This window comes from Alligator mississippiensis, chromosome 5 (genome assembly GCF_030867095.1).
Source record: "Alligator mississippiensis isolate rAllMis1 chromosome 5, rAllMis1, whole genome shotgun sequence".
NCBI classification, from domain to species: domain Eukaryota; kingdom Metazoa; phylum Chordata; order Crocodylia; family Alligatoridae; genus Alligator; species Alligator mississippiensis.
The window spans coordinates 137,244,509-137,265,235 of record NC_081828.1 but is presented as its reverse complement, the minus strand read 5'-3'; the positions used below and the strand labels follow the sequence as shown (position 1 = coordinate 137,265,235).

Here is a 20,727-nt window from a genome sequence, read left to right as displayed (position 1 = left end):
TCTATGGCTAGTGACACACTTGGAGACTGAAATAAATCCTTTCTTTAGCCAAGGTGTAAGGACACCACCTAGTACCATAGTGCAAGCTTTCTCATGGTGCCACTCCCAAAAAACCTCAGTCCTGACCTGAAAGGACCACCTTTAGACAGCTGGGCCCATTTGACTGATACTGATCTTTGTAGAGACTGTGAGTGACAGGCAGCTTTTATGACCAGGACTCTTTTACTCTAGACGGTTGGTCTACACGATGGAAGCACTGTGCTAGGGAACCACCACAGCCCTGCCCTGTGCATGCTGCACCCTCACACAGAAGTAGAGGGCTGTCTGCTGATCTATGACCAGTGCTCCATTAAGAATGGCTACACTGCATCCGTTCAGGGTGCAGTGCATACAAAGTAGGCGTGTTGTGCTTCCCTGCAGTGGCCTATTAGTTCAATCCTTCAATGGTGCAGATAACTGTGTGCCTCGGGACCACCACACCTATTGCATGTAGGCCACCAAGCCTGAGGGAAAGCTCAGCTATGCCAAGGCAGGCACTTGCAGTAGGTTTCAATGTAATTCCACACCAGAAGCTGACAGCAGTTAAGAGTTAACCACATCCTGCCGGTGTGGACACCTCTCTCATGAATTACTGAACACAAGATGGCTTACTGTCTCTTTGATGGAAGTATTCCCAGAAGCACATTACACATGCATTGCAGGGTATAGCCTTAAGTAAGGACGATTTCCCAACTTCCCAAGTCTTTTCAGCCATAGGCATCCTAACTGTGCCAGTAGCCAAATTTAAAACAAGCAAACAAACCTGCATTCACATCCTTCCCAGAAATGCAAGTCAAAAACCGGGCAGCTATTCACCCCAAGTGCCCGTTTTATAGTTCTTTGTGTGTGCCTATAATCTATTTACCAGCATTCCTACTTCACTATGTGCCTGTTAATAAGATTAGTAATTAAAAAGCTTGATAGGAATTGGCAAGTGTACTCCCCCCTGAGTCAGATTGGCGCTGAGTCTTGGGCAGGGCTTGAAGAGAACCTGAAGGAGTGAAGTCAGGAACTCTCTGCTGAAATCTGTGCCTGCAAATGAAATGGAGAAATCCCGACCATTATGGGACAATCCCTTACAGTTTGTTTTTGCCTGCATTTCTTATGCAGTGGGGCTGGGAAATGTCTGGAGGTTTCCATATTTATGTCAGATGTACGGAGGAGGTAAGTGTGGTTTCTGTTTCTTGATTTCCCCACAAATGGACGCAGCAGTAGCATGTTAAACAATTTTAAACCGGAACATATTGCCCATGACAGCACAGCACCCATCTACCAGGTTTCCATACTCAAAGAGGAGTTGAAGGAAGGTCTTTATCTTATGGAGGCAAAAGATATAAAATACATGAACAGGTCTTCAATGTCACGTTGAAGACACTATCCAGATACCAAATCACTCCTTTCCCAGCAGAGCTGTGAAATCAGAAGGAAGAACAACGCTTTCTAAATGGGGGCAGGTTTCCATGGGGTTGATTTCTCCCATCCAACCCTTCCTGAATTGTTTTAGGGTATTGGAAGCCAGTGCATTTGCCTCATAGGTTTAAAGGTGGGATTTCAAAAAAAGCTAAAGAAAGTGCAGATATTTACATTAATTTAATTTAGGGATTACTAACAGATAGTCAAGCTGCTATCTTTAATGGATTTCTGCTATATAAATCCTCATATTAGAAAGGCTATATCTAGGCTTGAAAATTACCTAGAAGCTGGCTGAAACTATTTGGTCAACAGGAGTGCTACAGCTGAGAACCTCACAGGAGGCTTTGGGCTGAAAATGTATATTAAATTGGTCTCGGCCCATAACAGATTCTCTTTGCAATTTTTTTACCCTCTCCAAACTATAGAAAGAACCCATTAACAGAGGCACCCAATGCTTTTTTTTTTTACCCTTATAAATAAAATAATCTTTTAGAAAGTTAACTAGAGAAAATCCATAACAGCCACTTCTAATAAGCAGTTACCTTGTGGAAATGACCACCTTTAAAGAACCCTCATAAGGTTTCTAAAACAGTCTACTTGTATTCACACCCTTATGCTCCCTCCATCACTATGGCATCGGTGTCCCTCTCACATTAAGTCCCTCTCACATGAAGTGCATTAAGTATTGTGATCGTATCTGTCCCCTATAATTCTTTCACCCTTTTTTTCTTCCCAGGAGAAAAAAAAAACTGTGTATAGATCTTTAATATTTTTTAGCCTTTAGTTTGAAGCCCATTTTTACCTAGTTGTCAATGTATGCTGGTAATGTCTGTGACTGCATAATACCCATTTATAAATGGATTAGCTTTGATGTGCCATCAAGGCTTGGTCCACAGCTCCCAAAGATCAGTGGAAATCTTCATTTATTTCTGTGGGTTTTCCATCGAACTTCATCATAGCAGTATATACTACAGTGGTTGGAGCTGTCTACGTACCTAAAATGAAACATATTAGTGAGGCGATGTGCAGTTCCCACTGGATTCTAAAAAAAAAAGCAAATGCATCAAAGGTTGAGGTCTTCATGCCTGAAAATAAATGCCAGAATATTAACTTTTTAATAGTACGTTCTGTATACACTTACAAACTGTATGCAGTCAGCTCTCCAGTACAGACAGTCTGTCTCTGCAGAGATGTTCTAAAAGACACTTAAACTCAAATATCAGGTATTTTATTGGAACAAAATTACCTCGCTCAGTTTCTCTTATCAGTTTCTACCATTGTAAAGTTTTATGAGATAGAACGAGCTATAAAATATGTTGTACCTTTGTTTAATCAAAAAACTCCAGCATGGTACCAGGGACCTAACTAGAGCTGATCAATAAATTCTGCATTGTTATACAGCACCTAGCGCGTGCTTGGAACTCCAAGATATACAAAAGGAAAGTCAGTCCTTGTTCTGAACAGAATTCAATCTAAAAGCTCTTATCACTGACGATAGTAAAGAGAAAATCCTTACGGACTTTAAAACCTGTTATCTTTCCTCTCATTAACTCATTTGCTATTTCTTCCCCTGCTTCTGAACTAAGTCACACAGAATAAGGAGCTGGTCAGTTATTTCTCAGGACTGGTATTATTATTTTTCACTGGTTAAAATAACATCCAAGTGAAACTGCCTATTAACTTTAAAGAATTGAAAAAATGTTTCTAAAATAGCATTATGTGACTGTCTAATGCATTTTGAACCACTTGGACTAGATCATTAGTTCAGAAAAGAGGCAAATATTAAAAAAGACAGTAAGACCGTGGTTCAAAACTAAGAAGTGTTAAATGTGCAGTAATGGGAACTGTCTCAATGCTGCCAGACTCTCTGTGTTCAAAGTTTACTTATGCAGGAAATAACACATGTGCAGTTACGTAGATGAAGTTAAAGATGCACTGGAATCTGCTTATAGTAAACATGAATATTGTGACACTCCTGCAGAATAGAGAGAGGCCCAAAACACAGGAGGCCAGTGTTCATGTGATGGTAGCATCACTGAGACATCAGATGAAAATCTGGCTGGGATCTCAGGCTGGAAATGAACTGTTCATGAGGTGTTTGGACCTGGGGTCCATTATGAAGAGAGGGACTGATTGCAAAGTCTGGATCCATTCCAAGCATGACCAAAGCTGAGAGAGCTTTGGATCTGGATTCCTGAGTGAGCATCTTCTCTAGAGAATAGTGAAGCAGAATGAAAGCTCCTAATTATTTTATTGAGTTTTAATATAGCAAACTGCTGCTCCAATTATAGTGAAGTGGGGATGGTGAAAAAGGGATTTTACCAAAGGACCCATCCAGATGCTATTACTGCAGAGCTCCTGTGGCAGCCTCCACTAAGTGTACAAGAACTATTAGGTCTCTGATAACTCCTTTGCAAACTGGGCAGTTATCTAACAACTAACAAACAAAGGGGTTGTTAATAACACCACAGCCAGGAGGTAGAAAATTAATTCTCCGTATAAAACGGATTATTGCTCAGCATTCACTCTGGCTCCTTTGGCCTCCATTACTGTGCAGATTGCATTCATTTTCAGTGCTGAGCAGAGCCCATTGTAAGGAATGTTAATACTGGGGATTAAATTTCAAATAACAAACGTTTACGTAAATATTTTGGCTTGCTGTAAAAGGGAAACCGGGAAAGGCTTCCCAAAATCTGTTTTTTTAATTTAGTCAGCAGGTCTTTCTGAAGCACTCTCAAAGTCAAAGGCAGGGGCTTTTTCCCAAAGAAAATCACAGTCACACACTGGCGGTTCAAGTACTCACAACAGTGTTGAACCAGTGTTGACAATAAGGACTTTCCACGACAGAGAAACTTACTGTTCCTTCCCCTCTTTCACTCTATGAAAGGAACAAGGTCTGGCTGTCTTTCTCTTGATCTGTGGGAGGGAGAGACCTATTCTGTCTGTATGGTACAAGGCAGATCCATGCTGATCCCCGGTGGGTGAGCATGGCATATCTCAGCATGGCAGTAGTGTGTGCCTCTCTTTCCTCAGATTAGGTTCACAGATGTGTTGCTGGAACTTTGCTGGTGAGCAGCTCATACAGCTATGGGCATCATCCTGGTGGCTCATCTCCAGCTGAGGAGGTAAAAGGCAAGGGGCTGAGCTTTTGCATCTCTTATCAACTTTAATGGCTGCTGTGGGTGCTCAGCAGCTCTGAGAATTTGATTCCCACAATGCATGACTGCTGGTAAAAAGGCATTCAGCAAATGAGTCTTACTCTGTTAAACCAATTCCGGTAAATGGTTTGTCTTTGCTCAGAATGCCCTCGATGGATGGCATCATTAGTCCAATAACATAGTTTTCACGAAGATAAGATGTCTTCCTTTTCACTAAGCATAAATGACAAAAAAAAAAAAAGGAAAATCCCAGAGACAAAAAGCATATCTAGAGGAAGACCATAGACTTTTCCTCCAACCCTGTCTACCCAGGAAGTTATTCTCCTCTGCTGTGGCTTGCTTATGGTGGCTATCAATTCAGGGGAGTGGAAGACCTCTTTTCATTTTCTGTTCAGTCTTTCATCTTCTTGACTTAGGAGCTGTTGAATTGTCAGCATACGCTGGGGAGGCATGGTAGTCACTAGGGACACTTACAGAAGTTACATTTTTTGTGCAACGAGGTCCCTGGAAGTGCTCTACAGCTGTAACATAACAAACATTCACAGCTGCAGAGTGCTTTTAAACTAGCCGGTTGCATGAAAATTTAACCCTCATTTGATGAAATATCAGACAGAGGGGCTCTAAGGTGAAGTGCCTTAGGGAACTTGTGTATAGGTTCCCTGCAAGGATTAATTTTGGGTGAGTCCACCCACATGTGATTTTGTGGGGCTGTCACAGACAGGAAACCAAGTCTCCTCCCTACACACCAGGGAAGGGGAGGCCCCCCACATGCTGCATGTGCCTCCCCCCCCCCCCCCGCAACAGATACTCCTTCTGGGGTCTTGTGGGGAGCCGAGCTGGGCCTGTGCAGCAGGGATTCTCCCTTATCCCATGCCCCATGCAAGGATTTTGACAGCAGCAGAGGCAGCCACATCTGGAGCTGGGGTTGTGGGGGAAACAGAGCCCCCTGCTTTGCAGGCCTGGCCTGATGCCCCCCAAGACTCCAGCAGGTGTAGCCAGGCCAGACCCACAGAGTGGGGGGCTCTGTTCTTTCCCCCACCTGAGGCTTTTGACAGTAGCAGTTGTGGCTGCTACACTTGGAGCTGGGGGGCAGGAGCAAGGGAAACCGAGTCCCCCTGCTGCATCGGTCTGGCCTGGCTACCCCTCCTGGAGTAGATGGGGGCACGCATAGCAGGGGTGTTGAATCCCTCCCCTCTGCCCTCTCAACCACTGCTGACAGTTGCCAGCTGGCAGGGGGTGGGGTGCGGGGCTGCTGGCCAAGGCCAGTGCAGGCAGGAAGGCTCCAAGCCACCCCCTGCCCCAACCCCAACAGGGGAATACCTGTTGTGTTCAATGATGCTCTAACTTACGAGGCTTTGTGTAAAGTGCCATGAGTTAGAGCGCCTCCTCAACAGGCTGCCTGCACTTGTGTACATGCCCTAAGAGATAGATACACATCACAGTAACTGCAGAGAGGTTTTTAGCACTGGTAAATGTGTAACTTGCATTAGGAATTCAGCCACAGACTGGTCTTCACTCACATGTATGCTGTCATTTCCCACACTGACATTCATCCCATTGAATATCATAACCTCAAACCCCACAGGGACATATTCATCCCACTGAATAACATGACACTACTATGGTATCTGAAAGCCTAGGTGACCTAGAGGAGAAGTAAATTGCCTCTGAGATGCAAAAAGCCCAAGAATCCCTTCCTCTCTTTGAGTTGGAAATGGACCCAAAGCAAACTCATGGATCCAAATGATCCAAATGGCCAGATCAAATAGATCATTAAAGATAATAGGTGAAGATACCTGTTCCTCCACACAAGTACTGTGCCAAAATCATGAAGCCTAATGACTACAAACTATGCCTATATATTTTCCCACACCATGGCCTATCAAAGCCATACCTTCTGGCCTCCATGGAAACTACTCCAGAAAGCATAAAATAGTCCTGTTGCCAGAATTCACTTCTTCCACCACTCCCAAATTCAGCATACTATCCACCACAGAGCTCTTCCTATGGCTTTCATTTAACACACACCCTGAAATGGCAAGGAAAAAAATCTACATCAGAATCTGATAAATGCTTGTCAGAGCTGTATCTCTTCTGCCCCCACCTGTGATGCCAAGAGCCTTCCTTCAATTTTCAATGCTGTTCATGACTCGTATTATGAAATTACTTCATCTATTGCCATCTGACAAAATATACCCATTTGCAGAGACATGGTGTGCTGACTTCAGGAGTAAAGGCCACTTTATTTTGTTTTTTACTCAGGACCTCCCACTCCCCACACACACATGCACAGTGGCTCAGTCAGTTCTCCTGCCCTTTATTTTTCCCATGTGCTGTTGGGTGTTGCTCTTTATGCACATTCTCTGGGCTGTCTGTCCTCTATTAAGACATTATAGGATAGCCACCTTGATACCCTCAGAAGGCAGCACCACTAAAAGGTGCTGTGATAAGTGTGGATTTGGCAGTTTAGGCCACTGATGGATTATGAGGGGGAAAAGAGCTGTAATGTGTATGCAGCTCAGCTGGGGGACAAATCCTCAGCTGATTTATGCACTTTGAAGGAGTTATGCCAATTCACACCAGCTAAGGAACTACCTTGGGTGGGAGGAGGGAGGGGGTTAACCAGGTCAGATTAAGGAGTCAACCTAGCTAGGAAACCCCTTTGTACTTCTTAGGGCTGTGCAAAATTTCGCCAGCAGTTTCATTTCGATGCTGTTTTGACTTGTTTTGAGCTCGAAACAGCAAAATCAAAATGAAATGGAGAGCTTCGAAACAGCCTCGAAATGAAACAAGGCAAGTCAAAACATTTTGAAATTTTTGAAATGTTTTGAGTTTCGAAGCTCAAGCTGGGCTTGCCCGCAGGGAAACAGAAACTAAAGTAAGGAGAGGGAGGGGGAAGAGGAGGGAAAGGGGGTGGGGGGAAGGACTGCTCTCATTATTGACTGTGTAGCTGGCCAGTGACTGTCATCCGTCCCTGAGGTCTCTTCCATTCCCAGTGCTCTGGGGAAAGGATGGAAAAACTGCATAAAAGGCAGCATTGTTTGAACTGCCCTGCTTTCTGCCTTGGTGTCAGTTGAGTGAGGGTGCACCTTAACACACACGCAGCATCACCCACCCATGTCACGAGTTTTACTTGTCAGTGTGCGGGCTGAGCCCCAATCCCGCCGCCAAGTGCGAGTTGGGGGGGGCAATCCACGGCCTGTCTTTTGTGCATGTGGGCTGTGGCCAGCAGCCCGGGCACGTGGGGTCGGAGAAAACCGGTGGCGAGCTAGAATTAGTCACAAACGCGTAGTGGTTGATTGAAAAGATTGTTTACTTACACCCAAAGATGGTAGTAGTGTAGGCTGGACAGGTTTCCAGGCGCAGCTCCACTTAAGTCCTCGCTAGAGGACTACGACAAATTCGGTTGCTCCCACGGAGTTGTTTAGGCTCCGCGGGTTTGGTTCAGTTCCCTGGTCCCCCGGAGTTGTTTAGGCTCCGTGGGTTTGAAAATTGGGTTTACAGGAAAGGGATACGTCTTGGATTGCGATCGGCGACGGGGAGAGGCTAGAAGCGAAAACTCCGCGGGTTCGGTTATTAAGCTTGAGAGAGGCGCGTTGGGTCCGCAAGGGTCTGCAGCGCTTGGAGATCTTCACACAGTATGAAGTCTCCTCCTCCTGGCGAGTTCTATCTCTCTTTCCAGTTTTCTCTCTCTCTCTCTCCCTCTCCCTCTCCCTCTCCCTCTCTGACTTGGGCAGAAACTACCCAAGCCTTTTATACGGCTAGCAAGCCAATAGCTAGCCGCCACGTGTGCCTACACTTGGAACTGGCCAATTATGTGGCGCGAATCCAAATACAAATGGCGGGAACTCCTTTGCAACGTGCATCACTAGTATGCAAAAGAAATGCACCTTGCAAAGAAGCTGTAATTTGGCGGGAAATCCCCCGTTGCACCAGAGTTTTCTCCCGCAGCAGAGAGCTCTACCGTGCAAAGAAAGCTACAGTCGGCGGGAAAATAATTTAGCAGTGCCAAAGCACACACAAACAAAAAACCACAACTTTGGGTTGTGACATCCCCCCTTGCTGAGAGCATAGCTAAATTATGTCATACTCTTTTAGCAATCTAGAATTTTGTCATGAGTTGTCAAGCAAGTAGATAAGCAAACAAACAGATAAACAAACATAAAATTCGCTGCCCTGGGATTAAGTTACATAACAATCAAGAAATAATAATCAACACAAACATATAATCTGTTTCATAACAAAATTGCACGATCAGGGCTTCAGTGGGCATCATGGCGAAGTCATACGTCAAGCCCTCACTTTTCTCGGTGATGTCATCCCTCTCAGGGTTCCTCTTTACCACGCGTTCTGAATTCCGGATCTGTAAACAGAAAACTCTCAAAAACAGATTAATAATCTTATTCAACAAACTTAAACAATTTTCATGGCTCAATTAGACGAAATCGTCAAAGATTCATCATCTGGTTCTTCTAAATAACAGAAACCTAACTCATAAGCTAACTGCCATTGGCCTGCATCTCCTAAAATCCAAAACTGCCGCTTGTTAAGTCCGGAACGCTGTAGGAGAAATCCAAACTTGTATCGCTCCTCTAGGGTTCTCGGTGGCAGTGGTGGGAGATCGGATCTACGTCGTCTGGTGTCTTGAGGTCTGGTCGGGTGTTGACAGTCCCGATCAAAAGACAATCTTGGCTCCATCAGGATACGCAGTCGTGGCAACTGACAAAGATTACTCATGGGTTGATTTACCATTGGACTGAGCAGAATCCGAAGGACGACGATATTCTTTTGCCCATAAATCTCGAGGCAACTGTCTAGACTGTGAGAAGTTAGTGGAACAGTTCCAGGATCTCGCAAGTGATGGTGAGGCCATGGTCTTATTCGCTGGAGTGATGTCAGTCCCAGCGCACATGCTCTCGGGTTCCAAGCACAATACGAGACACCAATAATTGCCAGCATAAGACACTCTGCGCCGGTACATTCTGGCCGTCCTGCATGCCACACGTGGGCCTTTTGACTAATCAGTCCTGCAACAAGTGCTGGCAGTGGAATAGGCCAGTGAGTATTGCATGTTATCATGTCGGTGACATGTCCTCTAGTCCATGAAGCTTGTCTCACTAATCACGTTTAAATTCCATGGCCATAAGATCTAGCCATGAAATTATAGCTTCATCAGATTCCATCTCAGATTCCTTATATAGCTGCTGTAATTCTGTCCAAGCACGAATGCGACTGGTGACAACATCTCGCTCATCAGTTGCTTGATTGACCGTGGCTGTAGGGCAAGCTGCTTTTTTGGGAGTTGATGTTGTCAAAGGCTGAACTGCTGCCGCGGGGGTTACTACTGCTGTTATTGCTTCAGGCAGGAGGGGCAGATGCGCTCCTCCACTTGACTCTCTCCTTCGTCGGCAGGAAGGCGTGGTCGGTAGAGACGTCGCTGCGTCGCTAGGCGGAGTTGCCGGCGACGACGCTGCATCGATGGGCGGAGTCACTGACCGAACTCTCGCGAGTTCTTCAGAAGCTCCACCCTTCTTTTCCGGTTCTTCCACGTGGTCTCCCTTTTGCTCTGCGCCATCTTGGACCAGCGTTTCAAGCTCCTTTTTCTCAGCCGCTTCTTTGACCGCTCGGATCGCCATCTGCAGCTGGGTTTTCAAACTTAGGTTTTTTTGCATTAAATCCATCACAGTACAAAAAGTTGTACCACATTCTCCCCCTTGTCGTACCGCAAGGCCACTCTTTCATCCGCGGCGCGTTCCTCCGTCTCCAAATCTTCGCGGAGCTCGGATGGAAGCTCGCGACCCTGTAATCTAGCCATTACCATACACGGGGAGAACTGGCCGATTGGCTCCGGTTCTTCACTCTCCCGAGCATATCGTAGGCTTCGGGCACACTCCCTGGTGAAAGTTGGGTTCGTTTCGCCTGCCGGGTTGGGTCCGGCGAGGGACACAGTATCGAGGGGCCTAAACAGGACCCGCTCATCTCTCATTATACACCCGAACACCGCGGGGAGCAAGTACACTTCCCTCTCTCTCGGGGCTCTGTCTTCGGAGATTCCCTCTTCTCCCTTTAGCAACAGACATCCACTCACAAATCTTTCACCCGTTCCGCCCGCCTGGTGGTAAGCAATATGCACCTCCAGTTCCTCAAAACTTTTCACTTGGTGTTGGTTATCGCGCCAAGGGCAATTCTGAACCAACTCTAGCTCTAGCATGTTCTCTCCTGATCCCATCCTCGCCGCCATGTGCGGGCTGGGCCCCGATCCTGCCGCCAAGTGCGAGTCGGGGGGGGGGGGGCGATCCACGGCCCGTCTTTGCGCACGTGGGCTGTGGCCAGCAGCCCGGGCACGCGGGGTAGGAGAAAACCGGTGGCGAGCTAGAATTAGTCACAAACGTGTAGTGGTTGATTGAAAAGATTGTTTACTTACACCCAAAGATGGTAGTGGTGTAGGCTGGACAGGTTTCCAGGCACAGCTCCACTTAAGTCCTCGCTAGAGGACTACGACAAATTCGGTTGCTCCCACGGAGCTGTTTAGGCTCCGCGGGTTCAGTTCGGTTCCCTGGTCCCCCGGAGTTGTTTAGGCCCCGTGGGTTCGAAAATTGGGTTTACAGGAAAGGGATACGTCTTGGATTGCGATCGGCGATGGGGAGAGGCTAGAAGCGAAAACTCCGCGGGTTCAGTTATTAAGCTTGAGAGAGGCGCGTTGGGTCCGCAGGGGTCCGCAGCGCTTGGAGATCTTCACACAGTACGAAGTCTCCTCCTCCTGGCGAGTTCTATCTCTTTTTCCAGTTTTCTCTCTCTCTCTCGCTCTCCCTCTCCGACTTGGGCGGAAACTACCCAAGCCTTTTATACAGCTAGCAAGCCAATAGCTAGCCGCCACGTGTGCCTACATTTGGAACTGGCCAATTATGTGGCGCAAATCCAAATACAAATGGCGGGAACTCCTTTGCAATGTGCATCACTAGTATGCAAAAGAAATGCACCCTGCAAAGAAGCTGTAATTTGGCGGGAAATCCCCCGTTGCACCAGAGTTCTCTCCCACAGCAGAGAACTCTATCGTGCAAAGAAAGCTACAGTCGGCGGGAAAATAATTTAGCAGTGCCGAAGCGCACACAAACAAAAAACCACAACTTTGGGTTGTGACAGTCAGAAGCTAGAGGTGCCGGGCCCCAGAACCCAGACTCCCCCCGCACCTAGCTCCTTGACAGCTGGCAGGCTTCGTGGCCTCAGCAGGGACTAGCAAGCCTGTGGCTTTCACCCTGCTGTGCCTTAACACACACACTGTCACCCATGTCACAAGTTTTGCTTGTCCGCAGCTTGAGGTGCAGTTTCCCCAAAACCCCTGCACCTATCTCCTTGACACTTAGCAAGCTTCATGACCTCAGAAGGGGCTACTATTCTTGCAAGTTTCAGCCAAATCAGGCCAGAAATGACAAAGTTATAGGCTGTTACAAGCTTCCCCATTATAGCCTATGGGTGAAATGTCAAAACAGCAGCGAAACAACGAAACTGTTTCGACGAAACGAAATAAAACATCAGTTTTGAATCTAAATGAAATTCAAAACAAAATGCTGTTCCGTTGAAATGAAATGCAAGTTGAAATGGAACGGTGCCATTTCTCACAGCCCTAGTACTTATAACCTGGGTAGGACCTTTGAGGTTTCTTCTTTACTCCCTTCCGTACTGAACATTGTTAAGGAAAATGAATGTGAATTAAACCTCTCCCCTTCTGTCTTCCCCCTTCCATTATGCTTTAACAGCTTGGACAACAATTAGTTACCCTTTAACAGTTCTAGTCTTGCACATTGCTCAGAACAAACTCCTTGGAAACTCTCCTTTGGCCAGGTCTAGGGTAGGAAATTTTTACAAAAGAAATCACAGCATTGCCAAATGTCAGTAAAAAATTCCATAGGAAAAGGCTCGGCAGTGCTGTGTTGTAACCATCTTGCTTGACCTCAACAACTGTGTGCATTACATTTCCAGGTGGCAGCAGGGCACAGAGAGAGCTACAGCTGGAGCTCAGCTGTTCTTTCATGGTTGGCATATACATTACACTTTTAGGACCCTCTTCTCTTTCTGCTGACTGGCATCACCATTGTGATGAACTGGGGATAAAGTAAAGCTATGATAACTTCATTATGAGACAATCATCCTTTTAGGATTTGGTCAAGCCAATCATGGATGCAATCTTCATGCCACTGCTGCAGTTGATAGGACTTAATCCAGCCATTTTAAATTGTGTAATCTCAACTGGAATATAGCTGCCCTGAGAGTTGCCAAGTAGGATTTGTGGGTTAATGCCTGGGGACAGAAGATGTATCAAAACTCATGCTGGATGAACACCAGCAGTTCCTTTCACTTTGACTACTGGAATAAGTTTGTACCTGGGTATGCACAAGTCCATGGAAGTGCATGCTGTGGTAATAGGATGTGCATATAAAGGTGCATTTGGGTGTGAATACATGTCTAGGCATATCGTTAGTAGGAAGACTGGAAATTTTAAAACTGTGTCTTGACTCTTAACAGTATTTTACTGCTTATCCTTCCAGCTTGTTAAACACCTTTTGTTTCTCCTGCAGGTGGCTTTTTAATTCCTTATCTCATCATGTTAATTGTGGAAGGGATGCCTTTGTTATTCCTGGAGCTGGCAGTAGGACAGCACATGCGTCAAGGGAGCATTGGCGCATGGAAAACAATAAGTCCCTACCTCAGTGGAGTCGGTAGGTTTTTTTTCATGCCAAGACACAGGGTTATTTTTAACTCCCAGGTGAACACTGGTGATTCTGATAAATTTTTGGAGCAGAAAAGTTGGTATTTATGAGAGTATTAGAGGGCATGTGTAGTATGCATTGACCAGGAAAAGGAGATGAGATTTTTGACTCAAAGAGATGGATATTTGTTTTTTTTTCCACCAGGGAACTGGGTTGTTAAAGTACCTGCAACAAACTTTAGTATTGTTTAGAGTATAGGTCATGACCATTAGAATTTTTGGCCCACAAATAACACCTAGAGGTATTGAAAACCTAAGAATAATTTGCAAATATTAAATAATTAAGTTTCAAAACTCTCCTGCAAAGTAGACAGATATTGCTAACCAGGGTTTCTAAATGGTACCTTAATGCATATTACTTGTCTGGTGTTTCATAGCGGGTCATGGCAGGACTAGAACCAAGGGCATGGTCTTCCAGAAAGAGCAGTCACAGAGCAACCTACAAGGAACTGACAGTGGCCATCAAATCTGAAAGAGTATCTTGTTTCCTGTTGCATTTTGTTCCTGTCAGAATACAACTTTACAACCACCTCCTTCCGTGTCACTGTCGCAGGTTGTAAGATGGTGATGCATAGCAAAGCTGAAAATGACTTCTCCCAGCCTCTATACCACCTTCTGTCTGAGGGTCAGAAGTACATTACAGTCATTAATGATTTAATGCCAGAGAGGCATTGTCTCCATTTTACAGAGGGAAGCTCAGAGGGTCAGATGCTATGCCTTATCCCAGCCAGCTAGAGTTCCTGAAAAACTGCTATTGCAAAAGATGGGTGGATCCTTCTCCTCTTCTTCCCTGTCTTTTGTGACTTGCACTGAAGCCTAAGATGACAATGTATTGCAGAAGCTGATCTACTATCTCAGGGACTTGAGAATGGAGCAAGATAACATTAAGGTGCCTAAAGAAATGCCACTTAGAAACCCATCAGGTGGAATAAGATCTAGTCCAGAATGCTTCTGGCCAAGGCAAGAATATAATCCAGATTTCTGAACATGCACTTTAACCCCACTGTCAGCAACCGGTCTAGTTCAACCTAAAATTTTACATATCAATAAAACAAGGCAGTAGTTTACTACTGTCATTACCCAATAACTGGCAATAAAATGGAACTACATAAAAATAGCTTAAATTACCTTATAGGTCCAATTATCTCCAATTAATTTAAAGTACTGGACTCTCTTTAGTGGGACTTGCCAATTTCTAAAAAAACGCTTTGATTTTTCATCATGAGGCACAAGTTGAAAACCAGCACTTTTATTTCCTTGAAAGAAGCAACTTAAATGACAGGAATGCTTCATGTGCAGTAAAACAATGAATAAGCAAATGCATGTGAGGAGGAAAGAGATGGCTGTCTTCCCAGAGATCACATAAAGTCACTTGGCACTGCCGTATCAGCCGACTTCTTGTAGTGGATTTGGATGTAGGAGGAAGAGCTTTTCCTTCTGCTTGATACCTCTTAGAAGTCTGTGCAGTACAGAACTGTACAACAGATGGTAACCCAGGGTCTCAACAACTACCAGTCTTACAAATAGTGTAGCTATGACATGTATTCTGGGGTAGGAAATATCCCAGGTCCTGTACCTGTACTACCAGATTCCCACTGAAGTCTCAGTTGCATTTCCTCTGAGTTGGAGCCCCCAAACTGCTACCAGTAGTGAAGCCCATTCTAGAGTAAGCCAAGTTTCCCTCCCTTTCTAAAACTGTGTTAGCAATACTAGGAGCCCTCATGTAGGTAGGCTGATAGTTGCTTTTGGTATTTGTAAAATCATGACCATTAAACCTTCCATGAATAAGGTTTCACAACAGTGTATTACCAATGCATATTACCAATGTATATTACTAATAGTGAAAATGATGTATGATCTGATTTTAAAAGAAGCTGAGTGTATGTCTTAATTAGAGAAATAATAGTGAAGTTATATAGTGGGCTAAGGACTGTCAGATAATTACTTTCAAACTAATCATAGAAAATGGCAGCCAGAAGCTCTCCTGGCTTAGAGCTCCAAACATTGCTAAAACAAGTACAACTTAAAACAAGTATAACTTTGACATTAGCAAAGATTGAAAGATTTTGAGAAAATTTCCTACTTTACAGAGAGTATAGGACTTTTCAGGATTGGCTTGAATGGCATTCCTTCCACTCCCATAACACTGGTAACTGTTTCATGGAATAAATAGTGTTCCAAGTGAAAAAAGAGGAATCGAATGAGCACAGACATTATTAACCCTTTGCTCCATTTCAGCTAGGTGTCTAGGCTGGCACATTTTTGTCCTCTTGTAATTAAAACACTACTTTTTTTTGCAGTGCAAACATCTAACCATGGCTTAATATGGTCTCTTTTCCCTGAGGCATTGCCACTTTCTCTAGCTTTGAATTAGATTCTGTCTAGATGGGCTACTGGGCTTTCAGTCTGCCAAAAGTCTGCCATTTCCCTTTTACTGACACTTTATATTATGCTTAACTTCTGAAGACAATGGTCCTCTGGGAGAGAGCTGAGATGACCAAAGAAGTGAGTCTTTCTTAAGTTCTGCAGGCCGGTGTTTGGACAGTTTGCCATTTCAATGACTTTGCCATTTCTCATTCTCAGGTGTTGCCAGTGTGGTGGTATCATTTTTCCTCTCCATGTACTATAATGTTATAAATGCCTGGGCCTTCTGGTACCTGTTCCATTCATTCCAGGTGGGTAGAGTACTCTGATGATAGGTCAATGTATAACAAAGCACATTTTCCTTCCAAAGTGGGCAAACCCAATGTGCTTGAAATTGAGAGACCACGTTAGCTTGCTGGGCATCAGGGGAGAATTTGCAGTGGGCAAACAGGAGTTTAAATACTGACGACATAAATGGGCCCACCAAAGAAATACCAATGCAGTGAACCAAGAATCAGCATTATTGAATGATCCCATTTAAAGGATATTTGTTTGAGTCACCCACAGACATAGCGACCTCTGTATCTAGTCAGGCAGCCATCCTCTGTTATCTTCAGAACCCTTGACTGGTTAATGATTGTTAGAAGCCAAACCCTTTAAACTAACCATATTTTCAAAGGAGGATATTGTTTTGTGAAACCTTTCTTTAACATCGTTGTCAACAACAGGCAAATAAAAAATTTCCATCATGAGTTATATAGCTTCTCTCAGCATTAATTTTAAGAAGTTGTTTCATTGCCAGAGTTTCTTAATAAATCCTTATAACCTGATGACTCTAAACTTAGACATCAGCTTGCCAGCTATTTTTTTCCACAGGCCATTGGCACTGAGAGATCATTCATGTCAAAGCCCACTTTGTTTCTGAAATGCCTCATAGTGCCACAAGAAAAATATAAGATCATTATTGTATAGGGGCAGAAACTAGCTCAGAAAAAAGGTTTGTTTTAGCTAGACTGACAGACATTAACATCAATGGGGATTTCCACAGAATGGGCCCAGTCCTTTAGTCCTTGCTCCCATGACTTAGTCCATTGCTGGTATGACTTGATTGAAAGAACAGAAAAGAAAGAGCACAATCACAGCATGCAGTTAGCTTCTTCCTATTCAGGGGTCAGCAATGTTTTAGGCAGAGTGCCAAAAACACCTGCAAGCTCAGCTTGTAAGATGTTGGTGTGCTAGGAGCAGATAACAGGGGAGCTGCGAGGGACCCAATCCTTGTTGTGGCAGTGCAGCCCTGGCCTCTTCCCTGCCGCCCACCCCAAGGTACCTGTGTCAAGCAAAACGCCTTTGCGTGCCACACTCTGGCACCCGTGCCGGGGGTTGCCTACCCCTTAGATGTTAAGAGGTCAGTGGCAATCCCCATGGGGGAGAAGGAGCTGCAGAATCTGTCCCAAGACCCCTTACACCAGCAGCCCAACAAGCCCCTGTCACTGTCATACTGTCATTTTCCCTGATGTTTTTTCTGTTCCCTAAGCCCTCATTGGAGCCTTATACTATGCCCTGCATTGAATGTTTGCATTTGTTTTACTCCCAAAGAATCCCTTGCCATGGGCTGCTTGTCCACTGAACAGCAATCACACTGGTTACATTGAAGAATGTGAGAAGGCATCATCTACTCAGTATTTCTGGTATAGGAAAACCCTAAACATTTCACCATCCATTGAGGAGAATGGGAGTATCCAGTGGGAGCAAGCCGTGTGCCTGATCCTGGCTTGGCTGACAGTCTATCTATGTATTCTAAGAGGAACAGAGTCTACAGGCAAGGTAAGAGGATGATAATTGTTGTTTCAGAGTTACATTTGATTTCTTCAAGTCCTAATGATGGTTTAACTCGGGGTGGCCAACTTGTGACATGAGTACCACAAGCAGTACAGGCAGCCTTTGTATGTGGCACACACTAGATCAGAGAGGGGCAAGGCAGCATATGTGGCAAGAAGCAGAAAGCGGAGCAGCAGATTGGCTAGGGAGCACAGGGCAGGGAGTAGAAAGAGTAGCTAGTACGGCAGAGGAAGGGGATAGGAGTGGCACTCAGAGTGTGTGGGGCTAATTTACCCCTGCTTGAAAGGCTGACCCCCACTGGTTTAACTGAAGTTAACTGGAACTGTCCCGTCCCCGTCCCCGTCCCCCCCCTCCCCTGCCAGAAACAACCTCCAACAGGCTTTTTACACTTGGCTAGTTTTATTTCCTCTTAACCAAGGGAACACAGTGTGACCACTGTGTGTGGATACAGGGTCATCTAATATGAAGAACTGTGGCTACAGGATCATACTGTGTGTTCACTGGCATATAAAGGCATTGGTCATAGCTGTAAAGCATCAAATGGCTTGAAGATAAAGAGAATGCTGCTTGTGGCATCTCTGTGGTCACCTTATGGTTCTAAGAGTGATCTACGTATCTATGCATTGTTCCCAAAGTACAGTGAACAAATATATTGCATATATATGACATGGGACTATTAGACTGCATAACACAGAGCACTACCACTTGCACAAAAAGGAAATTCATTTTAGCTACAGTAGCATCAGCACACAGTCAGTTATACAGGAAGTGGCATAAAAGGTGAACATCTCTCCAGTGTATTGGCCACTTTACTCATTTTCCTCTTAGACAACACGCTTTGTTTCTGTTTTCAACTCTGTGTTCCAGGGTGTAGGATAGTCAATGACTCTGTTTGGTTATGGAATCAGATATGATCAGATCAGAAAGAGACAGGGTAAATGACAGAGCAATGCCACAGAAATCAGATCAGTTGTTTGCTATTAAAAATAAATACCCACGTGGCGCTGATGTTGACTATCAAACGTTTGTGGTACTGCTACACAGAAGCTGTCTTTGACTAGTTCAGAGAAGGCTCTTGTTCTATGACTCAAAGAGAAAGCAGTTTGTTCTGTATGTGGTAGGAACATGCAGACTTTATGAGCAAGAGAAAACAGCACTTTCACTTTGCAGCTGGCTTTTCCATTAAACTCTTGAATGCCATGCTCACAGAAACTGGCAGCAAGTTTAAAACTACAAACAGGAAGTACTTTTTCAACCTAGATACAGTTATTCTGTAGAATTAATTGCTACACGATAACATTGACAAACCTTAGCAGGATTGTAAGAGAGACTGGACATCTACAAGATCATGAACATTCAGAGGAGCTATAATAGTAAGAATTAAAATAAAATGCTTTCAAAGGGGCTTGACATATTTCAGGCCATAAGCTGGACCAACTCGGTGGTTTTCCACCTCATTAGATTTAAGGCACCCCTCAGAAAACATCAGCTCTTAGGTTTCATTCATTTTTTGACTATGGAAAAATAATGAAGCAATTCTGCTGTTATAAAGAACTCAGAAACACCACAATAAGTCAAGATGTTTGTGACACTATGGATTCCTATTTGAAATCTCTTGGTTTATGTTGTGAATTGTGTGTACTGTGTAGGTAAGTGTTTGCACACCTAACAGTGCTAATATTATGTGACACTCCCTGGCACCCCTAAAGGGATCTCACGGCACCCTAGGGTGCCATGCTTCCCTGGTTGAGAATCACTGCTCTAACTAATAGAGGAGAGGTAAGGAAAAAGCTTTCCTTGGGGGTTATGTTGATTATGACTTCTTATGGCACCTTCCTCTGAAGTAACTGGTCCTGGCACCATCTAATGCAATGTGGCAGTTCTGATGCTGCACATGGGAGAATAATCCAGGGCCCTTTGGAATGACACTGTGATGATGGATTTCCAAAGGAGAACTTGGAGGTGCGTCAACTTACAGCCACGGGGCTGCACAGCACATGGGAAAGAAACATGTCTGATGTTAATCTGCAGTCCAAACTCTTGGTAGAGGTGATATCTTGTATTAAACCAACTAGACAGTTGCAAAAAAAAAATCTTTATTTACAAGCTTTCAGGCACACATGCCCTTCTTTAGGCACAGGAGAGTGCAAAGATTGTAAAATTTCTCCCACGAAAATTCATATTTCTCAGGAAAGCTGAAAGGTAGTATAAGATCTCCTTGCTAGAAAAGTTCATTTTATGCAAATTAAGCTCAGGTAAAAGTTGGAGCCATCTGTATACCTCGAAGGTGTCTGATGGCAAGCAGAACGTTGAATTATGCTTCTCTCTTGTTATGACGTTTCATATTTCGCAGGATTGGTGATGGAAGGCTCCCCTGGGCAAGGAATTTCTCTTGTGTTAAAGCTGCTCTGTGAGCAAGCAAATTTGGCTTGAAACAAAAGGCTGGAGCAGGGGTGTCAGCTTTCAGGTTTCAAGGTGTCGAATTTTGCCTTTTTCTAAATTGTGAAGTTTAATTTCAAAATGGCTAATTTTGTTATCTCCCATGTTTCAGGGATACAGGCTGTAGCCGTGTTAGTCTACAGGCAAAAGCAATCAGAACTCTTGGTAGAAGTGCTATCTTTTGGTGAAGGTGTTAATCTGTGAATTTAGAAAAAGGTATCCCAGGACCTTTCCTCCTCATTTAAAATGAGACATCAAAAGTTCTGAACCTGTTTGAAGAAGAAAGACTAGGTTTATGTTTGGCAAACCACATTTGAAAAGCACATAGGCACCCAGCAGACTAAAATACAGCTAGCCTATTAAGCTTGTTGAAGTTGGCACATTGTGGAAGACATTAAGTACACAGCCTGCTCTGTCAATTTTTTGTGATTGTGAAAATGATATATTATCTGAATTTAAAAGAAGCTGAGTGTATGTCTTAATTAAAGGAATAATAGTGAAATTATATAGTGGGCTAAGGACTACCAGATAACTAATTTAAAGCTAATCATAGAAAATTAGAGTTGGAAGGGACTTCAGGAAGTCTAGTCCAACCCCCTGCTCAAAGCAGGACCATCCCCAACTATATAATCCCAGCCAAGGCTTTGTTTCACTGGATCTTAAAAACCTCCAAGGATGGAGATTCCACAACTTCTCTGGGTAGCTTTT

The 20,727-nt window shown here is 44.3% G+C and overlaps 1 protein-coding gene across 1 annotated transcript in view; it reads left to right on the top strand.

Moving 5' to 3' along the window:
* The first annotated feature begins 1,024 nt into the window (after nucleotides 1-1,024).
* The window catches only part of SLC6A20 (solute carrier family 6 member 20), a 37,315-nt gene continuing 17,612 nt past the window's right edge, over nucleotides 1,025-20,727 (top strand). Inside the window, exons 1-4 of the mRNA XM_006261953.4 lie at nucleotides 1,025-1,203; nucleotides 13,187-13,327; nucleotides 15,961-16,052; nucleotides 17,338-17,565. Of these exons, the coding sequence (XP_006262015.1) occupies nucleotides 1,083-1,203; nucleotides 13,187-13,327; nucleotides 15,961-16,052; nucleotides 17,338-17,565 (582 nt within the window). The 5' untranslated portion in view covers nucleotides 1,025-1,082. The remainder of the gene's footprint in view (nucleotides 1,204-13,186; nucleotides 13,328-15,960; nucleotides 16,053-17,337; nucleotides 17,566-20,727) is intronic.